This window comes from Choristoneura fumiferana, chromosome 26 (genome assembly GCF_025370935.1).
Source record: "Choristoneura fumiferana chromosome 26, NRCan_CFum_1, whole genome shotgun sequence".
NCBI lineage: Eukaryota > Metazoa > Arthropoda > Insecta > Lepidoptera > Tortricidae > Choristoneura > Choristoneura fumiferana.
Window position 1 is genome coordinate 9,110,386 of NC_133497.1, and position 27,721 is coordinate 9,138,106.

The 27,721-nt window shown below is 39.9% G+C and overlaps 3 protein-coding genes and 1 pseudogene across 4 annotated transcripts; all 4 read right to left on the reverse strand.

The window, feature by feature from the left end:
- Nucleotides 1–216: 216 nt before the first annotated feature.
- Nucleotides 217–10,209, reverse strand: LOC141442764 (uncharacterized). The gene is made up of 2 exons (XM_074107864.1): nt 9,961–10,209; nt 217–3,421 (listed from the first exon to the last, which is right to left on the reverse strand). The coding sequence occupies exons 1-2, from the start codon at nt 10,193–10,195 to the stop codon at nt 2,418–2,420; spliced, it is 1,239 nt and encodes a 412-aa protein (XP_073963965.1). The 5' UTR covers nt 10,196–10,209; the 3' UTR covers nt 217–2,417.
- Nucleotides 10,210–14,244: 4,035 nt separating this feature from the next.
- LOC141442746 (uncharacterized) lies at nt 14,245–16,021 on the reverse strand. Its single transcript, XM_074107837.1, has one exon. The coding sequence runs from the start codon at nt 15,945–15,947 to the stop codon at nt 14,331–14,333; it is 1,617 nt and encodes a 538-aa protein (XP_073963938.1). The 5' UTR covers nt 15,948–16,021; the 3' UTR covers nt 14,245–14,330.
- On the reverse strand, nt 15,932–27,721 carry LOC141442737 (uncharacterized). 2 transcript variants are annotated; one of them, XM_074107826.1, is made up of 3 exons: nt 27,226–27,721; nt 22,537–22,752; nt 15,932–16,394 (listed from the first exon to the last, which is right to left on the reverse strand). In XM_074107826.1, exons 1-3 carry the CDS (start codon nt 27,458–27,460, stop codon nt 16,012–16,014), a joined length of 834 nt encoding a protein of 277 aa, XP_073963927.1. In that variant the 5' UTR covers nt 27,461–27,721; the 3' UTR covers nt 15,932–16,011. The 2 variants fall into 2 exon arrangements, with proteins under 2 accessions (XP_073963927.1, XP_073963926.1); XM_074107825.1 differs by lacking the exon at nt 15,932–16,394 and having other exon boundaries at nt 21,031–22,752.
- Nucleotides 19,447–21,078, reverse strand: LOC141443067 (uncharacterized; annotated as a pseudogene).

Consider the following 27,721-nt stretch of genomic DNA (forward strand, 5'->3'; position numbering starts at 1 on the left):
AAAAAATACATTAACAAAAATAACTTTGTTGTTTACAAATGTAATTAAACAGTCAAAATCAACAAACTTTTATATTTAGTACGCTAAAACATAGCCAAATGAGACCAATAACTCAACAAATCTTAAAAAACTAGTTTTTTCAATCTCAAAATTCAAGGTAAAGTTTAGTAAAAAGTTGGTACAATCACTATATATTTTCTAAAAGGTACCTTATCGTCGGTGGTAAAATATTTAGTGATTATGAAGTGATATCATTTGAAAACGACTAATAACTTACGATTAATTTTAATAGTCTTAATTTAAGAACACTGTAGTATTAAAACTCTTACCAAAAACCTATAATTTTGTCTCAACACACTAAATGATTAACGTATTTGAAAAGGTACCTTATTGTCGGTCGTAAAATGTTTAGTGACATAGTTAAGAATAAGATCTAAAAAAATGCTTTTGATTTGTAGTTTTAACTATTAATCGTTATTATTATTACTATAAATCAACCTCTAAAGACCAGCAGGTGGTAGGACCTTGTGCAAGGTCCGCCCGGATTGCTACCACCATCTTGCTCGCTAATCCTGCCGTGAAGCAGTGCTTGCATTGTTGTGTTTCGGCGTGGAGAGTAAGACAGCCGGTGAAATTACTGGCATTTGAGGTATCCCATCTTAGGCCTCTAGGTTGGCAACGCATCTGCAATCCCCCTGGTGTTGCAGGTGTCTAAGGGCGGTGGTAATCTCTTACCATCAGGTGACCCACTTGCTCGTTTGCCATCCAGTCGAATAAAAAAAAGACAAATTGGCGTAAATCGTCAATAAGGGCCTTATCACACTAGCGATTCGCGGGAGAGTTGAAAGCGAGGCAAGCGAGGCGCTGCGAGCGTATAACGATTTCGCCGCAAGCGCGCAACGATGTCGCTGCTGCGAGCGCATGGCGAGTTCGCTGCTTTAGCGTCAAAAACGCCATATTGTAGACTTCCGTATAATAAATAGGGCGTCTTCAGCGCTAACGCAGCGAACTCGCAGCGACATCGTTGCGCGCTCGCGGCGATATCGTTTCATGCTCGCGGTGAAATCGTTACGCTCTCGAAGCGAACTCGCTGCGCGCTCACCTCGCTTTCAACTCGCCCGCAAATCGCTAGTGTAATAAGGGCCTAACTGGCTACCGCCTAATGGTGGCCAGTTATTGATGATTTACCTTACTCTAATTAAACGCATTTTATGATGATTCTTGACGTTTTTTACGCGCCGACAAGCACCGCAATGGGCCCGCGTGGGACCTAATGCCCAAGCTCTCTCATTCTGAGAGGAGGCCTGTGCCCAGCAGTGGGACGTATATGCTAGGATGATGATGATGATGATGACGCGCCGACAAAGTACCGACGTCCAACACGTCTTCCAAACCGATACCGAGCGCACAGAAAGCATTCAAGAGCGGCACCGACAATAAGGTACCTTTCTTACTAAACTTTAAGGGATGTTTTAACTCATAAAAAATCGATTTAAAAACTTGTGTCTCTGTCAAATTAAAATTTAGACCCTGCTTATTAATATAGAGTAAAAAAAGAAAAAATGTTTTTTTTTCGACATTTTACTTCAAGCGCGATTATCTCGGAAACTAGAACCGACAACAAGGTACCTTTTACCAGATAACGCCACATATCGAGATCATGTAATGAGGGCTATCGCGTATGAATTCGCCACTAGAGGCGCTAGTGTAGCGTGAGGTCTCCGAAATGTCAAATCTCATAGTTTTTGGGTGAGCAACGCGACGCGGGTTTATTTATAATTAGAATAATTTTGTGAATATTTTGCAGTGTTTTGAGACAGTTTTGTCTTTCGGAAACCTTTGTACTTCCTTTTTTCCGAACAAAACGGGGACTATGGAACACTGTGGCATGCTCGATATTTTTATGGTACGGCTTTAAGGTGTATTAAATATGATTTTAATCTAAACTTTGTTTTCACGCCCGTAATAACAGACTTTGAAAGCCATACTTAAAAACCTCACGCAACAGTGCGCCATCTAGTGAGACAAAAAACGATAGCCCTCATTGCTCATTGCTCCGACTGTAGCGGTTGATGGATTAATTTTTTTTTAGATAGTTTTTTGTAATTGTAGCAGAAATGTGTAATTGTAACAGAAATGTTGAACTGAAAGGGAAAACAATCGAGCACATCATCATCTTATCATATCGGGCTACAAACGTCCCACAGGTGGGCACAGGCCTCCTCTCAGAATGCCGTAGTAACCCACGCGGGCCCAGCGCGGATCGGGAACTTCATATACACCATTAAACTTCTTCGCCGGTGTGTGCTACTTTCCTCAAATGTAATTTCGCACTTAAATGCCGAAAAACGGAAAAGGTGTAAAGTCTCTATTTGAACCCCATTCCATTCTCGATCCCCTGATTGAATGGTAATAGGTCAAACCACAACCACCCGAGCGGGCGTGTGATCACATTTATGACTAATCATAGCACTCTTTTGCCTAAATCGTCTTTTACACGCATCGCAACCATACGGTTTCTCACCAGTGTGTATTCTTAAATGCCTAGTCAACGAGGATTTATCTGTGAACCGTTTGTTACACATACTACAACCATACGACTCACCCGAGTGTATCCGCACATGCCTAGTTAACGTAGACTTATCTACAAACCGTTTGTTACACACTCCACAACTGTATGGTTTCTCACCCGTGTGCATTCGTTTATGACTAGTCAACGCAGTCGTACCGGTAAACCGCTTGCTACATAAATCGCAACTGTATACTTTCTCACCTGTGTGAATCCGCATATGTTTAGTCAAATGACCTCGCAGTGTAAACCGTTTGTTACACACATGACAACTGTGTGACTTTTCACCAGAGTGTATTCTAATGTGGCTAGTCAATGTTGATTTATCAGTAAAACGCTTGTTACATATGTCACAACTGTATAGTTTTAAACCAGAGTGTATGCGTTTGTGTCTAATGAACGATGATATATCTGTAAACCGTTTGTTACACACATCGCAACCATATGGTTTCTCACCCGTGTGAATTCGTTGGTGATTAGTTAAATGAGCTTTGGTAAAAAATTGCTTATTGCAGTAACTGCAACTGTATAATCTCTGTCTCGTGTGTATTAAGCTCTTGCTGCAGCGCGGTTCGGCCCCGAAGCACATGCTTTCGGGAGCAGCGTCAGCTCCGACTTTCTTTGGCTCGTGTAGATCCACCACTTTGTGTATTTGTATATTATGTTCATTTAAAAATGCTTCGGTGATAAATTGTTTGCTGCAAAAACTGCAACGGTATAATTTGTGTCTGGTATTCTTCATGCTCCCGTTGCAGTGAGGTCTGTCCGCAAAGGTGCGGCACTCTGGTGGGGCTTCAGCGTCGTCTCTTGGCTTTAGCACCCGCACGTTTTCCTCTTTGACGGCCAGCATATCTGAAAAAGTATATTCAAAACTTATTGAATCAGGCGTTACTTTGCGGAGGTTTATATCAATCCTACTAATATTATAAATTCGAAAGTTTGTGAGTGAGTATGTTTTTGAAATTTGGTATGTAGATAGCTGGACATCTGAAATAAAACATAGGCTATGATTGGTTATTTGGAGTCTTTTTGTATTTTTTTATTTCAACTCCAAATTAGCTATCTATTATTAGTTAGCGACATCTCTTGTCTGGGTGAGCGGTTGGTTCCGAAAGAATGTGACGTCTCTCGTTGAGAGCGAAAAACATAGATGTCGCTAGTGCTGCTGCATAAGTAGCGTAGTAGAAATAAGCAACCTGAGATATGTATGCATAGGAAAAATTCGTGTCTAAATTCCTGTCCAGCGGTGGTGTAGGGGTTAAAGCACGCAGCACGGATTGCTGAGGACCTGGGTTCGATTCCCAGCGCTGGTCTCTTTTTCTGGTTTTTCTGTGCATCCATGTCTCAGTTTGTATTTTCGATATGGAAAACATAGGCTACTTTTATCCCGATATTCCCACGGGATAGGGATAAAATCTCGAAATAACAACCGCAGAGATTAAAGTAATGAAATTTGGGATGGTTGTTTTTAATGCAACGTCAATGAATACCACGACGTAATTTTCGGTAATTCCCACAGGAATTTTGTAAAATCCCAGAATCTCAATTCAACCGGTGTATCTAATGATTTACTCCTGCGAAATGATAAATATTTGAACTAAATAACTTGCATGCTTGCTTGCATTATTGCTTGCACCTTTGGGAGTATGTATGTTTGCTTGATCTGTTGTTTGCATGCTTGCTTGCATGCTGGCTTGCATGATTGCTTGCATAATTGATTACATACTTGCTTGCATGCTTGCTTACATGTTCACATGCATGCTTGCTTGATTGCTTGCTTGCAAGCTTGATTGCAGCCTTGAATGCATGCTTGCTTGCAACTTTGGGAGTATGCTCTCTTGATCTGTTGTTTGCACGCTTGCTTGCATTCTGGATTGCATGCTTGCTTGATTGCTTGCTTCTTTGTAATGTTTATTATTGTTCACGTGAGCGAAGCATGCTCATTTGCGGGCCAATCAACTTTTTTACCGACACTAATCTGTCCGCGACATTTTGCAAACAAGTGCAGATTTTTGTGTAAACATGTTTTTTTGTAAATTAATATATGGTGTACATGAATACATGTCATCCTACGTAAGTTCAACTTATTAAACCGCGAAATATCTTGTTGGAAGTACGATTTTTTGGTAACGCTAGAGACAATATTGGTAACGCAGGAGACGCCCAAAGTGTCGGTAAAATAGTTGATTGGCCTTTGCAAGCTTGCTTGCATGCTTGAATGCAGCCTTGAACGAATTCTTGCTTGCATTATTGCTTGCAACTTTGGGAGTATGCTCAGGGGTTGGACACTCCTCAGTTTAGGTACGTTCGGGTGCACGGCAGTGGGTTGCCGCTTAGCTCGCATGCTGGACGCGTCGCGCGTGATTTGTGTAGGTACCTACCAACTTATTTCTTTTGCAAACTATGACTTCGAAATTGTTTACGGCTGTACAAATAAAAAGAAGATAAAAGAATCTGAATTATAATTTTTCAACCTTCCGAAAGATAGGTATTGAAAGGTAAGAAGCCATTTTCTTGCATTTAATTTAAACCATCATTTCAACCACCATAATTTAAATACTCTGTAAGAGTAGTAGGTGCGTAGGTGTAGGTCTGACGACCGGATGGCCGAGTGGTTAGAGAACCTGACTACGAAGCTTAAGGTCCCGGGTTCGAATCCCGGCCGGGGCAGATATTTGTATGAATAATACGAATGTTTGTTCTCGGGTCTTGGATGTTTAATATGTATTTAAGTATGTATTTATCTATATAAGTATGTTTATCCGTTGCCTAGTGTCCATAGTACAAGCTTTGCTTAGTTTGGGACTAGGTCAATTGGTGTCAAGTGTCCCATGATATTTATTTATTTATTTATTTATTTTATAATGAGAACAAGATTGTTAGGTATTGTATTACAAGGATTTTAGGGCATCTAAAGGAATATAGTTTTGCGACAGGTAGGTACTTATTTAGTAGATTTTCATATTGTTTTCAATCAAAGTCGATTCCTAATTGATTGAATACCGTTTAATTCACCTAAAAGTAAACACTTTAGACCCTTTTTAAAACAAATTACAATTGCCCAAGTAACTAAGTTTGCTCAAATGTTTGTTTATAAGTAAGTAGGCACTTTGTCAAGCCAACTTAAAACAAAATAAACAAAAATATCTCTAAAGATTGAACAAAGAGGTACCTACTACCAAATGGTTGCTGTTGCTGATAAAATATTGTTGTTTTGTAGCTTTAGCCATTAAAGTTTATTTATTTATTTATTAAAGGTAGCTTATTGAATTCATATTAGTACCCAATGTTATCTTTATTCATCGGCGAGTGGGAACCCTGTGCTCTTGGCGCCAAACCGGTTTCGAGTCAACGGTGCCCAACGGAATATGAACGCTCGTGTAACATGATAAGTTTCAATTTCGCGTGCAAGTCGTAAGAGTAGGCAACGATTTATACCTAAACTTGACTTTTGTTCGAGAGAGTCCCTTCTGTACGGTAGTACTATTAGTTATTCTGTGGTATGCTTGCTTGATCTGTTGCTTGCATTCTGGCTTGCATGCTTGCTTGCATGCTTGAATGTATCCTTAGATGCATGCTTGCTTGATCTATTGTTGTTTGCATGCTTGCATACATGTTTACCTATATGCTTGCTTGCATGTATGCTTGCTTGATCTATGCTTGCTTGCATCTTGCATGCTTCCTTAGATACTTGCTTGCATGCTTTTTGTATGCTTGCTTGCTCGATTGCTTGCATCCCTGCTTGCATGCATGAATGCAGTCTTGGATGCATGCTTGCTTGCATGCTTGAATGCAGTCTTGAATGCATGCTTACTACTGGCACTATTTCTTGCAAAATTACGTGCTTGCTTACATGCTCACTTCATGCTTGCTTCTTTGAAATGTTTATGGTTCATGCAAGCAAAGCCGCGGGTAAAAGCTAGTGAACTATAAACAAATACTTTGCTCACCCGCGACCTTAATGATGGCTACGTCTACGCAACGGGAGCGCCAAAGTTTGCATACTCTTCGCTATTCATACCGTAATGTTTGTCTGAATCATCGTTTGTCATAATTTTTATCCCACTGAAACCTAAATTTTGAAATGGTCATCCTATAGACAACTGTATGTTATGATAAGTTTGTTTTACAACAATTCTGAACAATTACTGGATTCAGAGAAACAACCGGCCAAGAGTGTGTCGCACACGCCCGAAATAGGGTTCCGTAGCCATAACGAAAAAATTAAGTAATATTCTTCTATGGAGTTCGTATTTTCTACGGAATATTCCATGTTTAGGTATATTTATACCTTAGGCTACTATTAATTCTTTATATTTCTAATTCTTTCTATAAATTTTTCCACCCACCGGTTTAGATTTTAGAGGGGGGGGGCGCTCAATTTTAATGAAAATTTGCAATTTAGTTGAATATTTTGCAAACAAATCACTGAATTGAAAAATGCAACCCCCCTAATGGGTTTAAAATACCTATCCAACGATACCCCACACTAGAAGATTGGATGAGAAAAAAAAATCACCCCCACTTTACGTCTATGGCAGGAACCCTAAAAAAATTTTTGCTTGAATGTTTTATTGTACCATTTTGTCGGCATAGTTTACATATATATTCATGGAAAATTACAGCTTTCTAGCATTGATAGTCCCTGAGCAAAGCCGCGGACGGACAGACAGACAGACATGGCGAAACTATAAGGGTTCCGTTTTAGCCATTTTGGCTACGGAACCCTAAAAAGAGTTATGACAAACATTACATTCGGACTTGCAACAAGTATGCAAGTCGATATGGATCCCTACACAACATAATTACGGGTTCTTGCAGCTCTGCCACCTCCGCACAGCACAGCCCCGGATCTACGATTTTTTCGAAGCGGGGTCACAGAATATATAATAGTAATAGTACTAACGTACAGAATGGCCACGCTCCGCCCGCACCGGTTCGAGCTACCCCACCCCTCAAGCGCAGATTGCAGGAAAACCGCAGGAAAGCAGTCGGGGTGCGCAACGCGATGTATGTCGGCCGCACGGCACTAAGTTCGGAAGCAATAATTTTGCGAAATGGTAACGGTACTCTGCCTACTTCCTTTTTCTAAATAAATAATGATTTCTGAAATTATCGCGATTAATACATGAAATAACTACCTAACGAATAATTCGTTAAAGTTTGTAGTCCTATATCTTATTGTAATTGAAAATAATAATGCTTAAATACACAGACAGACACATTTTAAGTAATACATAGGTAAGATTAACGATTACATTTATTAGCACTATCTAAGCCATACCTATATATTTAAGAACCTTTAAATGTCATTGGTAGCACTTATTAGGGTTTTGCGATAGTCAGCCCTGTGTATCTTACGCACACATTGACGCTTGTACAGACAGACGTCGTCGTGCCTACGTAGATTCAAGAACGCGTATTTTGTACGGCGTGGCCGCCGTGTGCCGGGGCAAAACCTTGATGGTGGCGCCCCCTCCCTTCAGTTGAGAAAAACTGTTAAAACTGCCACTGACCAGCATTTTTCTTCTTTTCTTCACTTCTTGTCTCAAGGGATTGGCGCCCCAATGAAACTACCGCCCGAGGCAAGGGCCCCCCCCCCCCCCCCCAAGACCAGAGTTCATTCGCAGAACGTCATGGTGAGTTCAACATCTGCTAGCATGGTGAATGATTGTGTTACTCTGAGGATGAACTCTGGTTGAGTTCGAAACGCGTCAGTGTAGTGTGGTGGTGGTAATAGTTGGGTTTGTGTGATTTGTGAGTGTTTTTACAGTGTGGAGGCGGACACATGGACACATCGTTGCATAGACGTAGCTGGGCCAATGAACTTTTTTACCCACACTAATCTGTCCGCGACATTTTTCAAACAATTGGAGATTTTTGTAAGTAAACATGTTTTTTCTGTAATTTAATAGATGTTGTACATTAATACATGTCATCTTACGTCAGTTCAACCTATTAAACCATGAAATATCTTGTTGTAAGTACGATTTTTTGGTAACTCCAGACACAATTTTGCTAATGCAGGAGATGCCCAAAGTGTCGGTAAAATAGTTGATTGGCCCAGCTATCATAAGGTCTCGGAGATGACTAAAGTAATTAATATATATTTTAATTAATTGAATAGAATAATAAACAAAAAACAAGATACAGATTAGAAAATACAGTCAGATTCTTATGACACAAAGTTACAAGTGCTAAATTCAGTATAATTATGCAACACACCTATTAAATCAAAGCAAAGTAATTGTTTTCAGTTCATCATATTCAGAATGGCCGTAAAATCTAAAAAGAACTCAAATGAATGAGGGCTATCGTTTTTTGTCTCACTAGATGGCGCGCTGTTGCGTGAGATTTTTAAGTGGGGCTTTCAGAGTCTGTTATTGCGGGCGTTAAAACAAAGTTTAGATTAAAATCATATTTAATACACCTTAAAACCGTGCCATAAAAATATCCAGCAACCACAGTGTTGCTTAGTCCCGTTTTGTTCGGAAAAAAAGGAGGATAAAAGTTTCCGAAAGACAAAACTGTCTCAAAACACAGACATTCATTGCCCCGTAATGCATAAGTGCCATAATTAATTTCAGGTAATGCAAAATATTCACAAAATTATTCTAATTATAAATAAACCCGCGTAGCTCACCCAAAAACTATGAGATTTGACATTTCGGAGACCTCACGCTACACTAGCGCCTCTAGCGGCGAATTCATTCGCGATAGCCCTCATTGACATGAAAAGAACTAAGGGAACAAGTATTAGGTAAGTTATCAGTTTATCAGACATATTTTTATTTGAAGCTTTTGAAGCAGGACATCAGCCTTAGGTGCAAAGGGCAACACGCATAGGTTAAAGACTTTTGTCTTAAGGCATTGCATAGTTTCCCAAACACTGCCCATCCGAGTTGGAAATATTTCAACTAATTTTGAATATTAGAACATTCCAGAGAAGGAACTCTGCTCGCAATTTTGGTCATTCTTTAGAGAGTAGAGACAGTGGCATAAAATGACTAATGTAGACGTGGGTCAAGTCGTATCAGCGAGGCCCCTTATCTATCATTCCCAAGGTCTATCCAATAAATCTATCTTAATAAGCTGCTTTTTTAGTCTGGGTACATCGCTTTTAAAGAGGCCTCGCGAAGCCCTTTTTTGAGTGTGAGGCTGTGGCCGAGGGCCCACTCAACCAACACCTAGGTACGCCCTGAGTAGAGACATGTTGTACCCACATAAATATGAAGTTAAGGCCGTCACTTGTACAACTGCACGTAATGCAAGTACGCGATATTTACTTATGATAGCAAAGTGGAAATGCACAGGGTCGGACAGAATAGACTATAAAATAAAAAAATAATATGAAATAAAATAAACTATTAAACTACGCAGTCTAAGCTTACTTTGTATTGTAAAGGCGACATCCTGCTGTTGCACTAGCTCAGGTCCACATATTATTTCGTCTTTGATCTCGTGGTCGGCGTACAAGCCTTCTGCCACGGCCGCCTCGCTCACGCCACACACGCCACAGTCGGGCTCCTCCTTAACCATCACAGGCTCGCACTCCGCAGTCGCGCTGTATGCCCGCGCCGACTGGTCCGCGTCGGAAGCACGACGGCGGCAGGCGGAAGACTCCATATCAAGAATATGTTTCACACGGTAACGTTATAGTTTACCAATATTATAACATAACAAACAGGAATACAATTCTGTAATTTTATACACCGAAATTGACTAATATGACACAAACGGATGAATGAGAATGAAAATGAAAACTCTCAGTATATAAAAAAGGTACTCTGTGATGAAAACGATTACAAACAAATTACGGGTGACACTCTTTCGGGTGTAGTTATTGTACGACCTGGACAATGCTCGACCGATTTTGTACGACCTGATAATTCAATCACATGTCACTTGGAACACGGGTCGAGCTTTATCACCCTGTACCGATAATGTTCAAGGTGCTATTGGACAACCTGATTTTGTACGACCTAATAATCGGAGCACACTTTTAACAGCAAGCAATCGATTCGCACGATTGATCATGCTTTTCGTGTACACCGAATATTAATAAATTTAGTAGAAAATAACTTAATTTGGTCCTGGCGCTTCGCCGGCCGCTGCCGCGGCACGCTCGCTACGCTCGCTCGGCTCGCGCATTGTGGTCACAATTGGACCTAACACAACCTATCACAAATCTATGGTCATTCGATTCGATTGGATTCCGATTATAACGATTTACAATAACAGGTCGAGCATTAACAGGCCGAGCAAAAATTTGGACACCCTAATAATGCACGACCTAATATTGTACGACTTGATAATTCTAATCCAAAATGAGTTCGTATTATCAGGTCGTACAGTGATGGCTGAGCAGTATAGGGTCGAGCATTACTGGTCCCCACTCTTTCCTTCCCGGCCCGGATAACACCGACATGGAAATACCGACCTTGTTTTTTGTGAACACGCCCATAGAAACTAGCAGGACCCACAGAGTACTTTATACATATACTGATGAAAATCTCGTGACCTACAGCGACATCTGGAATGCAGTGTCGGAACTAAGGAGTTGATATGTATAAACATAATCATCTAGCCTGTACTGTGCTATGCGTACACAGGTTTCAGATCAGTCGAAAGTGAACGAAGATATGCAGGATATCGTTTACGTTATTACCCGAAATGCCATAATTTACAAGACAACGTGTCTTAAAACGACTAATTTTAATAAAGCATTAATAAAATCTGGTCAATTACTAATCACAAATTAGGCAACAAGGAAAGCGTAACCGTTTTTGCACTTAAATTTATAGTTTATTAGTTGATTGATTATGCTATTCTAATTTCTTTTCAATTTTTTAACACCTGGATGCCAAACGTCTTATTATAAAGACCCGCCCGAGACCTTTCCTACAATTACATTACACATGTAATAAATGATAGTGGTCAATTACATTGCGCGTCCTATAACAGCCTTCTGTTTCTTCAGCTGTCCTTTGCCAGCCATATTCGGGCACATAATAAGCAAACCTAAAGGTTCGGCGCTGTCGGACAGCATCGTCATCATCATCATCAATTTCTTTTCAAATTCAATTCCAATAGAATCGCCAGTAAGCTTGCCGCTGATCGCGTTTTCATACAAACGTCAGCTCCTAATTTACAAACAGCATGCGGTTCGAAACTAAACTATAGGTAACTATAAGCAGGAGCAGCCATTTAAATTTAATTAAATTTAAATAAAACAATAAAATCAATGTGATTTTTGTGAAGTTTCGTTATGAGACATGAAAATAAAATAAAAATTCTGTTAATATATTTTTAGCAAACAAAAACTAATATTAAGTGTTGCAATTGCAATAAATAGTCTTTGACGAAATTTTCAATCTACAATGCTGTCATTGTAGATGGAAAGTTTAGTTTTGATCCAGTGTGTTGTTTGTAAATTAGAAGCTGACTACCTACGTTTGTATGGAGACGCGAGCGTCCAGGGGACTCGTAACCGTGACTCCCGCAACAGTGTTCGGCCGAAAAGGATTTTTTTTTCTCTTTTAAAAAATATTTTCTTCCTGCTGTCAAACTGTTGGCGTTCTGCAGAATCAACCGCAACCCTGTCATCGCAACTGACATTGGCCCAAGCCTTAAGGCCGCCATTGAGGGAATAATAATAATAATAAATAAAGGTAAATACATATGTTTAATTGACTTATTTTGTATTTTTTTAATTGTGAGTTATACCAAGTTACTACAAAAATAGCAATAAAGAACACTGACCATTTTGACATTTTTGACATATATGTGTACTTAAACAAGACTTAAACGCACATCTTGCACCATAGAAATATTAGTAGTTACCACAACAGTCTTGATGAATAAAAATTTTGCAATGGAAGCGACACCCCTCAAGATTTGTTCAAAGTTGGTTCAAATTATGATTTTGATTAAGAATTTAAGTTGACTTTTGAATTTGTAAATTTGCACTATCTGGCTAAACGCTAAAATAACGTCAATCCTCCGAACACGAAAAAAAGGATCGCAGTAAGTGTTACCCCAAAATTTAACGCGGGTAAAAGCTGGTCTAAGCATAGTATAGACTTCATGTTTCTTACGTCACATCGGCGCACAAAATTGGTTCACAGCACGGTTTTGTGAACCTTTCACTATAGTTTGTTGACGTCCGTGACAGGGGTTGTGTCAAAATAATATTAATGATTGATGCGCCGCGCGTTTTGTTCCAAACAGCCAGTCTAGTGCCATAAGGTACATAGATATCAATTATCGTTTCTGCATCTCTCAACTTGCTTTAGAGTAGTTCTACTAGCGTTTCAACCGCTATCAGTTTTCTGTCATCATATCAAAGAAAAGACCTACAGTTAGCATAAAAATTTAGTAAATTTAAATTGTACCCTAAGCAGTTTCGTTTTATAAAAAAACCGCTCTGTTACGCTCATTGCTTCAATATCTGTGACAGGATGCTGATAGCGGTTGAGACGCTAGTATAACTATCCATTAGTGTATTAAACTTTAAGGTACAACAATGACGAGATGATGACGATTTGATGTATATATATTATATATTTAAAACAGTACAGGCTTGCGTTTGGCCACAATCACGCCTGATGGAAAGCGAGGATGAGACCTACGATGGAATGATGGATGGATGGATAAATAGGCGCTTACATATTCTTTGCTAGACAGTGCGTCAATTTGAAGGTGTTATAAAAAGTTTTTAAAACTCACAACAGAATAAGCTAAAGAGTTTAGAGTGGGGGAGCCCCAGTAGGTACACGTAGTGCCACCAGAGTTGAGGTCACGCACACAAGAACATGTCATGTAATGACAGCGGGATTTTGACTCTTTCATTTCATTCATTCTTCTTGTGTGCAATCAGCTTCATGAAGCTGTGTGTGTAATCATTCACATCAACTGTACCGTTTCTCACCGTTGAGAAAGAAAGAAAGAAAGAAAAATGATTTATTAACGGTCCCAACAGTACCACCACCAAACACAAAAAACAATAATATGTTACTATACAAGCAAAATCACAATAAATTGTATGGTGATGACACCAATGAGGGCTATCGCGTATGAATTCCCCGCTAGAGGCGCTAGTGTAGCGTGAGGTCTCCGAAATGTCAAATCTCATAGTTTTTGGGTGAGCTACGCGGGATAATTAGAATAATTTTGTGAATATTTTGCATTACCTGAAATTAATTATGGCAATTATGCGCTACGGGGCAATGAATGTCTGTGTTTTGAGACAGTTATGTCTTTCGGAAACTTTTGTCCTCCCTTTTTTCCGTACAAAACGAGACTACGCAACACTGTGGTTGCTCGATATTTTTATGGTACGGTTTTAAATTGTATTAAATATGATTTTAATCTAAACTTTGTCTTCACGAACGTAATAACAGACTTTGAAAGCCACACTTAAAAACCTCACGCAACAGTGGCGCCATCTAGAATGACAAAAAACGATAGCCCTCATTTGTCACCGAAAAAGGGTCTCCACTCAGCATGTGTTGCTACAAAGTGGGTGCAGCAACGCTGATTTTCTGCAATGCCCAAATTTTAGCTAAACGACAGCTCCACTTGTTACATTATAAATTGTTGTGTGTTCGTATATGATGAATTATGATAGGCTTACATCCTACTAATCGTTTGTTACACACACTACAGCTGTACGGTTTTTCACCAGTGTGTTCGTACATGCCCAGCCAAGTTCGTTTTTTGTGTAAAACGTTTATTACACAAACCACAACTGTACGGTTTCTCACCGGTGTGTTCGTAGATGCTGAGTCAAGTGCGATTTTTGTGTAAACCGTTTGTTACACGCGTCACAACTGAACGGTTTCTCACCGGTGTGTGTTCGTAGATGCTGAGTCAAGTGCGATTTTTGTATAAACCGTTTGTTACACAAGTCACAACTGAACGGTTTCTCACCGGTGTGTGTTAGTACATGCAGAGTAAACTGCGATTTTAGTGTAAATCGTTTATTACACAAACCACAACTGTACGGTTTCTCACCAGTGTGTGTTCGTACATGCAGAGTCAAGTTCGATTTAATTGTAAACCGTTTGTTACACGAGTTACAACTGAACGGTTTCTCACCGGTGTGTGTTCGTACATGCCGAGTCAAGGTCGTTTTAAGTGTAAACCGTTTACTACACTCATCGCAACTGTACGGTTTCTCACCAGTGTGTGTTCGTACATGCCGAGCCAAGTTCGATTTTTCTGTAAACAGTTTGTTACACGAGTTACAACTGAACGGTTTCTCACCGGTGTGTGTTCGTAGATGCCGAATCAAGGTAGATTCAAGACTAAACCGTTTACTACACTCATCGCAACTGTACGGTTTCTCACCAGTGTGTGTTCGTACATGCTGAGCCAAGTACGTACTTTGTGCAAATCGTTTGTTACACACGTCACAACTGAAAGGTTTCTCACAAGTGTGATATCGTAAATGCTTAGTTAAGTTAGATTTAAGTGTAAACCATTTATTACACACATCACAACAGAACGGTTTCTCACCAAAGTGTGTTCGTTGATGCTGAGTCAAGTGCGTTTTTCGAGTAAACCATTTGTTACACACATCGCAACTGTACGGTTTCTCACCAGTGTGTGTTCGTACATGCTGAGCCAAGTGCGTTCTTTGTGCAAATCGTTTGTTACACACGTCACAACTGAAAGGTTTCTCAAAAGTGTGATTTCGTATAATATGCTGAGCTAAGTTAGATTTATGTGTAAACCATTTATTACACACATCACAACAGAACGGTTTCTCACCAGTGTGTGTTCGTAGATGCTTAGTCAAGTGCGTTTTTAGAGTAAAGCATTTGTTACACACATCGCAACTGTACGGTTTCTCACCAGTGTGCGTTCGTACATGCTGAGCCAAGTGCGTTCTTTGTGCAAATCGTTTGTTACACACGTCACAACTGAAAGGTTTCTCACAAGTGTGATATCGTATATGCTGAGCTAAGTAAGATTTCTGTGTAAACCATTTATTACACACATCACAACAGAACGGTTTCTCGCCAGTGTGTGTTCGTACATGCTGAGCCAAATGCGTTCTTTGTGCAAATCGTTTGTTACACACGTCACAACTGAAAGGTTTCCCACAAGTGTGATTTCGTATATGCTGAGCCAAGGTCAATTTATGTGTGAACCACTTATTACACACATCACAACTAAACGATTTCCCACTCGAGTGTTGTCGTACATGCCGCGTCAAGTTCACTTTTTTTGCAAATCGTTTGTTACACACGTCACAACTGTACGATTTCCCGCTCGAGTGTAATTCTACATGCTTTCTCAAAGCAGATATTTCTTTAAACCGTTTGCTGCATACATCGCAGCAATAAAGATTCTCAGCTGTGTGTGCAAGCATACGTCTAGTCAACTTATTCTGTTGTGAAAACTGTTTGTAGTATATTTTGCTACCGTTTGGTTTCTTATTTGCTTTTATTTTGTATGTGCTTAGTCAAACATGATTGACTAATAGACAGATTGTCACCAGGATGAGGCTGGTAGCTCGTGAATTCTTCCCCGGGTCTGCTTTTCTCCACACCATAGTGGACTGGCTTCAGCTTAGGTGGCACCAGACTTGGATTTAGCTTACAATCACGGCTAACATAAGGCGGCGTGCTTCGGTGCAGGTCTCCCAGTGGTAGTCGCTCCAATCTGACAAAACAGCTCCGGAGCCCGTACTGCTGCTGGGTGCTGCTGCCGCAGCGAGGACCATCCCCGGGGCAGCCGTGGGAGCGCCCGGGTGCGGCGTCGGCTCCGCCAGCTAGCTTTGGCTTGTATTGACTCTCTTCTTTGATAACCAGCACATCTGAAAACGATATTAATATACATGTTTAGTTTAGCACTCAGTAACAGGATTCATATTTCCATGAACTACATTTATCTTTGTTTCTTTATGTTTGTTAAGTACCTAAGGGAGCTTATCGACGACACATTTTATGACGACTTATTATTGGTGCGTTGTGAATACACGTGTTAGCTTGTACACGACACGGTTAATAAAAGTTCAATATATTAAAAACTGCTAAACCGATTTTGATAAAACATATCTATATAGTGAGAACCATCGCTAGAAAACCTGATTTAAAATTCAAATATTTTATTTGCTTTTAAACACAAATGCGTGCAAATACATTTTGTTACCATTTTATAATAATACAAGTACTTATTTATTATTCACTAGGAGTTACACAAACAATAGTAATAATGGTTAAATAAATTATTCAAGTCAATATATAATACAATTTCGAATAAAAAAAACCGCATTCTAATCGGTCCATCCGTTTAAGACCTACGGTGCTGCAGACAGACACATAGCGGTCAAACTTATAACAAAACAACCCTCTTTGCGTCGGGGGTTGATCAAAAGACACGTAGCGCCTCGTGTAGTCAAGGGCAAAGATATTGACACGGCCAAAGTTGCAAAAATATGTATACACGGCCTTAATGTTCAGTGCATAAAGTCGTGTATACATATTTTTGTAACTTTGGCCGTGTCGATATCTTCGCCCTTGACTGTACGTAGAAGCTTCCTTAGTGATCCACACAATACAGGTTGTTATTTCAGTTATGACCAACCACGCACTTAGGTTCTTTGGGGAGTGTAAGGGAGCACAAAAGAATTTCCCGAAATTCTGACGCCAACGAGGAAAAAATGGGGTTTTTCGTTTTACTGGTCGCAGCAAGCTGACATTTGGCATATAAATTTCTTGAGGAGTGAAGCATTAATAGATAATTTTCCGAAACTCCACGGAAAAGGAAAAAATCCGCCAAGAGCGTGTCGGGCACGCCCAAAATAGGGTTCCGTAGCCATTACGATAAACTTAGGCAATATTTTTCTAAGGATTTCGTATTTTATACGGAATCTTCCAAGTTTAGCTATATTTTATAAATTAGGCTGCTATTTACTCTTAGACTACTAATAATTCTCAAGAAAACTTAGCCGTTATCATCATCATCCCAGCCTATATACGTCCCACTGCTGGGCACAGGCCTCCTCTGAACAAGAGGGCTTGGGCCATAGTTCCCTCGCGGGCCCAGTGCGGATTGGGAACTTCACACGCACCATCGAATTGCTTCGCAGGTTTGTGCAGGTTTCCTCACGATGTTTTCCTTCACCGCAAAGCTCGTGGTAAATTTCAAATGTAATTCCGCACATGAATTTCGAAAAACTCAGAAGTGCAAGCCGGGGTTTGAACCCACGACCCTCTGCTTGAGAGGCGATAGGTCAAACCACTAGGCCACCACGGCTACCAGCCGTTATAGTTTTCCTTGAAATTTTGATATTCTTACTACCATCCTGAATTTTTTCAAATTTTCCACCCACCGGTTAAAATTTTAGAGGGGAGGGGGGACGCTCGATTTTTATGAAAATTTGCACTTTAAAGTTGAATATTTCGCAAACAAATCATTGAATCGAAAAATCGTCTAAGCAAACCCCTAATGGTTTTAAAAGACCTATCCAACGATACAGTACAGGGTTGGACGAGAAAAAAAAATCACCCCCACTTTACGTCTATGGGAGGTACCCTAAAAAAAATTGTTTTAGAATTTTTATTGTAACATTTTGTCGGCATAGTTTACATATATAGGCCCATGACATACAAAATTACCTGTTACTGCGTACAGTAGAGGGTCAGATTTTTAGCCGCTCAGTATATCAACGTTTCGAAGTCATTATTATACCAGGTTAACGACCAGCAAATAAACATATTGGGAAAATAAAAACAATAGGCATTTACTATCAAATACTGGTATATTAACAAAGTTTATATAACGTTTATAAATCGACTCAAACGATTAAATCGAGTAGTTCAACACAAGATTTCAAGAACGATTTTTAACTGTATGAGTATATCTCACAGGAGATTATAAAACTGCACTTTAATTAGTCCTCAAAATTAGTTTTAAATGTAGTGCATGATATACAAAACGTTCTAAATAGGCACACGGGACAGAACATGTTAGTAGTTACCACAACAGTCTTGATGAATAAAAATTTTGCAATGGAAGCGACACCCCTCAAAATTAGTTCAAAGTTGGTTCAAATTATGATTTTGATTAAGAATTTAGGTTGATTTTTGAATTTGTAAATTTGCACTATCTGGCTAAAATAACGTCTGTCTGTATATGTATTTCCATAATAATCCTCCGAAAAATCAATCAAAACACGAAAAAAAGGATCGCAGTAAGTAAGTCGTTACCCCAAAATTTAACGCGGGTAAAAGCTGGTCTAAGCATAGTGTTCCCGCCACGCGGGACGACTAACCATTCATCTCCTGAATCATTCGCTCACTCACTCATTCGAAGCGCGGCGCGAGCGCTGCGCCCGCCCAGTCAAGTAATCGGCGCTGTTGCGAGAGGTCATATCATTCGCTCCGCTCCGCGCTCGCTTAGCTCGATATATGCTACCTACCGGCCGGTACTAGAACTTGTGAAAGTGTGACAGTGCAGTGTCAATCCAGCTCAGCCCTCAGAGAAAGGACTACCATCAGCTCATCTCCGTTTCGCGGCGTTACCGCTGCGAAAGCCAGTTCACCACACGTAAGTCCTTTCCCATTTCTCCCACTTTCTCACTCATCGTCAAATGTAAGCCCCCAGCAATTACACATAGTATAGACTGCATGTTTCTTACGTCACATTGGCGCACAAAATTGGTTCACAGCACGGTTTTGTGAACCTTTCACTATAGTTTGTTGACGTCCGTGACAGGGGTTGTGTCAAAATAATATTGATGATTGATGCGCCGCGCGTTTTGTTCCAAACAGCCAGTGTAGTGCCGTATGGTACATAGATATCAATTATCGTTTCTGCATCTCTCAACTTGCTTTAGAGTAGTTCTACTAGCGTTTCAACCGCTATCAGTTTTCTGTCATCATATCAAAGAAAAGACCTACAGTTAGCATAAAAATTTAGTAAATTTAAATTGTACCCTAAGCAGTTTCGTTTTATAAAAAAACCGCTCTGTTAAGCTCATTGCTTCAATATCTGTGACATGATGCTGATAGCGGTTGAGACGCTAGTATAACTATCTATTTAGTGTATTAAATATGTATTTTTAACAGTATCGACTTTCGTTTGGCCACAATCACACCTGATGGAAAGCGAGGATGAGACCTACGATGGAATGATGGATGGATGGATAAATAGGCGCTTACATATTCTTTGCTAGACAGTGCGTCAATTTGAAGTTGTTATAAAAAGTTTTTAAAACTCACAACAGAATAAGCTAAAGAGTTCAGAGTAGGGGAGCCCCAGTAGGTACACATAGTGCCACCAGAGTTGAGGTCAAGCACACAAGAACATGTCATGTAAGTAATGACAGCAGGATTTTGACTTTCCATTTCATTCATTCTGCTTGTGTGCAATCAGTTCTTCATGAAGCTGTGTGTGTAATCATTCACATCAACTGTACCGTTTCTCACCGTTGTGTGTTCGTATATAATGAATTATGATAGGCTTACTTCCGACTAAACGTTTGTTACACACACTACAGCTGTACGGTTTTTCATCGGTGTGTTCGTACATGCCCAGCCAAGGTCGTTTTATGTGTAAAACGTTTATTACACAAACCACAACACAACGGTTTCTCACCGGTGTGTGTTCGTAGATGCTGAGTCAAGTGCGATTTTTGTGTGAACCGTTTGTTACACGCGTCACAACTGAACGGTTTCTCACCGGTATGTGTACCTACATGCCAAGCCATGAAATATTTCTGTGTAAACCGTTTGTGACACACATCGCAACTGTACAGTTTCTCACCAGTGTGTGTTCGTAGAAGCTGAGTCAAGTGCGATTTTTGTGTAAACCGTTTGTAACACGCGTCACACAGAACTGAACGGTTTCTCGCCGGTGTGTGTTCGTACATGCTGAGTCAAGATAGTTTTAAGTGTAAACCGTATACTACAATCATCACAACTGTACGGTTTCTCGCCGGTGTGTGTTCGTACATGCCGAGTCAAATTCGTTTTTCGAGTAAACCGTTTATTACACGCGTCACAACTGTACGGTTTCTCACCGGTATGTGTTCGTACATGTAGAGTCAAGTTCGATTTGTGTGTAAACCGTTTGTTACACACGTCACAATTGAAAGGGTTTCTCACAAGTATGATTTCGTATATGCTGAGCCAAGGTCAATTTATTATTACTTATTTATTGATAAAAACGTTTACATGACATTACAGTACTTAATGACCAATTCATCATTAAACTTAAACTAACTCTGAAAGATTATTAGATTATTATTAGATTATATTATAAATTTATGTGTGAACCATTTATAACACACATCACACCTGAACGGTTTCACACCGGTGTGTGTTCGTACATGCAGTCAAGGTCATTGTTTGTGTAAACCGTTTATTACACAAACCACAACTGTATGGTTTCTCACCAGTGTGTGTTCGTACATGCCGAGTCAAATGCGTTTTTCGAGTAAACCGTTTGTTACACGCGTTACAACTGAACGGTTTCTCGCCGGTGTGTTCGTACATGCTGAGTCAAGATCGTTTTAAGTGTAAACTATTTACTACACTCATCACAACTGTACGGTTTCTCACCAGTGTGTGTTCGTACATGCCGAGTCAAGTGCGATTTTTGTGTAAACCGTTTGTTACACACGTCACAATTGAAAGGTTTCTCAAAAGTATGATTTCGTATATGCCGAGCCAAGGTAAATTTTTGTGTAAACCGTTTGTTACACGCGTCACAACTGAACGGTTTCTCACCGGTGTGTGTTCGTACATGCAGAGTAAAGTGCGCTTTTCGAGTAAACCATTTGTTACAAACATCGCAACTGTACGGTTTCTCACCGGTGTGTGTTCGTACATGCCGAGTCAAATTCGTTTTTCGAGTAAACCGTTTATTACACGCGTCACAACTGTACGGTTTCTCACCGGTATGTGTTTGTACATGTAGAGTCAAGTTCGATTTGTGTGTAAACCGTTTGTTACACACGTCACAATTGAAAGGTTTCTCAAAAGTATGATTTCGTTTATGCTGAGCCAAGGTCAATTTATGTGTAAACCATTTATTACACAAACCACAACTGAACGGTTTCTCACCGGTGTGTGTTCGTACATGCAGAGTCAAGGTCGTTTTAAGTGTAAACCGTTTACTACACTCATCACAACTGTACGGTTTCTCACCAGTGTGTGTTCGTAAATGCCGAGTCAAGTGCGATTTTTGTGTAAACCGTTTGTTACACGCGTCACAACTGTACGGTTTCTCACCAGTGTGTGTTCGTTCATGCCGAGTCAAGTGCGATTTTTGTGTAAACCGTTTGTTACACGCGTCACAACTGTACGGTTTCTCACCGGTGTGTGTTCGTACATGCAGAGCCAAGTTCGATTTTTGTGTAAAACGTTTGTTACACACGTCACAATTGAAAGGTTTCTCAAAAGTATGATTTCGTATTTGCTGAGCCAAGGTCAATTTATGTGTAAACCATTTATTACAAAAACCACAACTGAACGGTTTCTCACCGGTGTGTGTTCGTACATGCCGAGTCAAATGCGTTTTTCGAGTAAACCGTTTGTTACACGCGTCACAACTGAACGGTTTCTCACCGGTGTGTGTTCGTACATGCCGAGTCAAGTTTGTTTTAAGTGTAAACCGTTTACTACACTCAACACAACTATACGGTTTCTCACCAGTGTGTATTATTCGTACATGCTGAGTTACGTGCGATTTTTGTGTGTTCTCAGCTGTGTGTGCAAGCATACGTCTAGTCAACTTATTCTGTTGTGAAAACTGTTTGTAGTATATTTTGCTACCGTTTGGTTTCTTATTTGCTTTTTTTTGTATGTGCTTAGTCAAACATGATTGACTAATAGACAGATTGTCACCAGGATGAGGCTGGTAGCTCGTGAATTCTTCCCCGGGTCTGCTTTTCTCCACACCATAGTGGACTGGCTTCAGCTTAGGTGGCACCAGACTTGGATTTAGCTTACAATCACGGCTAACATAAGGCGGCGTGCTTCGGTGCAGGTCTCCCAGTGGTAGTCGCTCCAGTCTGACAAAACAGCTCCGGAGCCCGTACTGCTGCTCGGTGCTGCTGCCGCAGCGAGGGCCATCCCCGGGGCAGCCGTGGGAGCGCCCGGGTGCGGCGTCGGCTCCGCCAGCTAGCTTTGACTTGTATTGACTCTCTTCTTTGATAACCAGCACATCTGAAAACGATATTAATATACATGTTTAGTTGAGCACTCATTAACAGGATTAATAATTCCATGAACTACATTTATCTTTGTTTCTTTATATGTTTGTTAAGTACCTAAGGGAGCTTATCGACGACACATTTTATGACGTCTTATTATTGGTGCGGTGTGAATACACGTGTTAGCTTGTACACGACACGGTTAATAAAAGTTCAATATATCAAAAACTGCTAAACCGATTTTGATAAAACATATCTAAATAGTAAGGACTATCTCTAGAAAACCTGATTTCGAATAAAAAAACCGCATTCTAATCGGTCCATCCGTTAAAAGAGCTACGGTGCCACAGACAGACACACAGACACACATAGCGGTCAAACTTTTAACAACCCTCTTTTTGCGTCGGGGGTTAATAACAAGACACGTAGCGCCTCCGTGTGTACGTAGAAGCTTCCTTAGTGATCCACACAATACAAGTCGTATTTAGTATTTCAGTTATGACCAACCACGCACTTAGGTTCTTTGGGAAGTGTAAGGGAGCACAAAAGAATTTCCCGAAATTCTGACGGCAACGGGGAAAAAAACGGGATTTTTCGCTCTACTGTCGCAGATCGCAGAAAGCTGACATTTGGCATACATTTGGCATATAAGTTACTTGAGGAGTGAAGCATTAAGAGATAATTTTCCGAAACTTCCACGGAAAAGGAAAAAAACCCGCCAAGAGCGTGTCGGACACGCCCAAAATAGGGTTCCGTAGCCATTACGATAAACTTAAGTAATATTTTTCTAAGGATTTCGTAGTTTAGTTATATTTTATACCTTAGGCTGCTATTTACTCTTAAACTACAAATAATTCTCAAGCAAACTTAGCCGTTATAGTTTTACTTGAAAGTTTGAAAGTTCCTCACTATGTTTTTCTTCACTGTAAAGCTTGTGGTAAATTTCAAATGTAATTCTGCACATGAATTTTCAAAAACTTACAGAAGAGAGGCGATAGGTCGAACCACTAGGTGACCACGGCTTATTACATTTATCATTGTACTGTACATTGATCATTTAGGCATCACATTTATCCGTCAAATTAATTTAATCAATGGATGGTAAAATGGGGGGTAATACAGAGCTGTTTCACCACCCATTGATTAATTTTAACTGACGGGTAAGTTTGATGCCTTCTCCCTCAATTCAAATAAAACAAACAGAGACAGCATCACATTTATCCATCAAATAAACTTAATCAATGGATGGTGAAACGGGGGGGGGGGGGTTTGTCTTCAATTTTTTCATTTAAAAACTAAGGGGCTGTTTCACCATCCATTGATTAGTGTTAATTGACGGTTAAATGTGGTGCCGTCTCTATTTGCTTTATTTGAATAGATGGAGACGGCATCACATTTAACAGTCAGTTAACACTAATCAATGGATGGTGAAACAGCCCCTAAGTATTGACAGTCATTTAATAATGTTAAAGTCTATGGTTTCTGTGTCGTAGCAACGGTTTTTTTGTTTGTAGACAGTGTCACTTAATGAAAATATAGTCTTACAGAATGCACTGATCTACAGAGTTTTTCTTTAATATAGGAGGCAGAGTTCATCTGATTCGCCATACATTAATAGGTTATGGGCTTTTAGTGTGAAAGATGGAGTCGTTTGCTGCAAAAGTGCAGATCGGCCTCCTAGAAGGAAAAAGTAACTGGGAAACGTGGCGGTATAAAGTTTCGATTATGTTGCGAGGCACACCCGGTGCTATGGATGTAATAGAGGGAACAATGACCAAGCCAATCCTACAAGGTGCAGGTGACGCTGTAATTGCCGCACATGAGTTGAAATTAGAAAAGTATATACGAGCTGACAGTTCGGCTCTGCTCATACTTACGTCAACTATGAGCGACGAGACCTTAAAGAAGGTAATGAGATTTAGTACGGCTCGAGAGGTATGGCTGGAGTTACACAGGCTGTTTGACGGCAGTAGCGAAGATAAGTCCTATAATTTATGCATGAAATTCTTTGGAGCAAAACGAGATCCAGCTGACGATATAGCAACTCACATGTCAAAGCTGAAAAACATTTGGAATGATTTAAACCAAGAAATCACTACGGATGATAATACAGCATTGCCAGAATTGCTACTTGTTTGGAAGATTTTAGATACACTCAGCGAGGAATACTTTGCATTTAGAAGCAGTTGGCTTTTAATGTCAAAAACTGAGAGGACTGTAGAGAATCTGACCAGCCACCTATGTGCTTTTGAGAGAGCTTTATCAAGTAAGGAAACAGTACTTAACGAAGAAGCACTATATGCAAGCACTAGTAATAAGAGCAAGAAATCAAAAGACAGACTTTTGAAGTGCAATTACTGCTTTGAGGTTGGACATCGCGTGAGAGACTGTCCGAAGTGGATACGTGATGGTAAGCCGCCTAAGAGTAATTCATCAAAATCTGTATCTCCCGAAGGAACAAGCATGATTTTGTTGTCTCTAGATACACATACACAAGTATCCACACTGAATTATGTGGACCATTCAAGCAAAGCCATTCAAAGTTCGAATACTATGTGGTCTTCAAAGATGATTACTCCAACTATCACTTGGTTTATTTTATGAAAGGTAGAGAGGAAGTTAATAATAAACTTGATGTCATGATCGAGACAGCTAAAGCTCAAGGTCATATAATAAAAACCATGGTAATTGAAAATGGGGGAGATTTTGATAACATATGTGTAACAAACATTCTGAATAAGCATGGTATTAAACAAAAGCTGGTTATGCCTTACACCAAAGAGCAGATTGGGTATGGTGAGCTAACTAAAACAGCTAAGTTACTTATGCCCGTGCAAGAGCCACTTCCAGTAGATTTATGGGCAGAATTGACGAACACCTCCGCTTATGTACTGAACCGGACAGGTACATCGAGAGTCGAGGGTAAAAGCCCATACGAGGTTTGGTTTGGAAAAGAACCAAACAAAGAATATTTACGTGTAATAGGGAGCAGATGTTTCGTGCAAGTCACTAAACAGATGCGTAAAAAAATGGATAAGAAAGCCATTAAAGCGTTCCTTATAGGATATGATGAGGAAGACTATCGTGTATGGATTACCGACGGCAAGAAAAGTCGTCTGGTTCGATCGCGAGATGTAATTTTTGAGGAGTCACCTCTGATGTCTAATGCTATAGAAAAAGGTACGATGAAGTACGAATTTGTGTTAAAGTCACAGGATTGCAAGACTACGCTGAGAGACCCAGAAGAACTATCAGAACAAGTAGAGTCCCCGAAAGATCATGAAAATCCTATTGGACTAGAGGGGGATAACATAGTAGAATGCGATGTTTTTGTTCCGTTAGTGGAAAAGACGTCAGAATCGGTCGAATTTGAGAGAGAAGTTGAAGACGAAGATGAGGATGAATTTTATGATTGCGTAGATGAGATTCAAGGCGAATAATGCATCTAACGTACCTAATAAATTTCTTTCAAAATTTCAACAGAATTCGACGACTATCAAATGAAAAGTTTATTGAAGAGTTAGTTTTCACATAAGAAGTTGGTGAAAAATTCAATGAACTGAGCATTTTTATTTCCCTAGAGAGCAAATTTCAGATAATAGTTACAGAGACTATCGAAAGAGGGAAAGTTGCAAAACTAATCCTTAAAAACCAGGTACTGTTGAGAAAGGGAAAGTTGTACCTAACTAAGAATGAGCAACCTTTACCGAGAAGTAGTTGGGGCACAGAACTGACCAGCATTTTGACGCCTGAGAAGTCTCAAGACAAATGTGTGTGTGTGTGTGTAGATCCATGCATCTGTTTCAGTTTTAGTTAAGTGAGGGAAAGTATTAAAGTCTATGGTTTCTGTGTTGTAGCAACGGTTTTTTTGTTTGTAGACAGTGTCACTTAATGAAAATATAGTCTTACAGAATGCACTGATTTACAGAGTTTTTCTTTAATATAGGAGGCAGAGTTCATCTGATTCGCCATACATTAATAAATAATTATGTATTCTAGTATTAATATTAATATTTCTAACAATGAGATACTGTCACAAATATTTAGTAACAGTAATAATCACTTAAAATATTAACAAAAGTGGAAAATACCATTTCACATCCAGTGGGGTAACTGGGCAGGTATTTCAAGTTGTGTGCTATGCCAGCACATATATATTGCTGTTGGCAATTAATATAGCTATTCTACTCAGCAATATTGAATAGATAGTGAAATTATGCATCACAAAATTTTAGATAACATATATTTGCAATAATTTATGAAAATCGGCTAAATACGCAATAGCATATAATCTGGTCTCCAATAATCACTATGTGACAAAGAACTAACCTCTAGAATCTAGTCTATATTTGTCTAGAAACATGTAAGACTAAAATTAAATGTGTATTTGAAACCTCCCCCCCTGAAGAGCTCGGTAGTCAGCAGTATAGAAATGTTCTCTTGCAATTTATTTATTTTCAATAATTCTGGCAGCTGCGTAACTTACTATGTTTCGAATATATGATATCCTGCTGTTGCAATAGTTCAGGTCCAATTACTAATTCGCCTTTAACCTCGTGGTCGTCGTACAAGCCTTCTGCCATAGCCGCCTCGCTCACGCCGCACACGCCACAGTCGGGCTCCTCCTTAACCATCACAGGCTCGCACTCCGCAGTCGCGCTGTATGCCCGCGCCGACTGGTCCGCGTCGGAAGCACGACGGCGGCAGGCGGACGACTCCATATCAAGAATATGTTTCACACGGTAACGTTATAGTTTACCAATATTATAACATAACAAACAGGAATACAATTCTGTAATTTTATACACCGAAATTGACTAATATGACACAAACGGATGAATGAGAATGAAAATGAAAACTCTCAGTATATAAAAAAGGTACTCTGTGATGAAAACGATTACAAAACAAACAAATTACGGGTGACACTCTTTCCTTCCCGGCCCGGATAACACCGACATGGAAATACCGACCTTGTTTTTTGT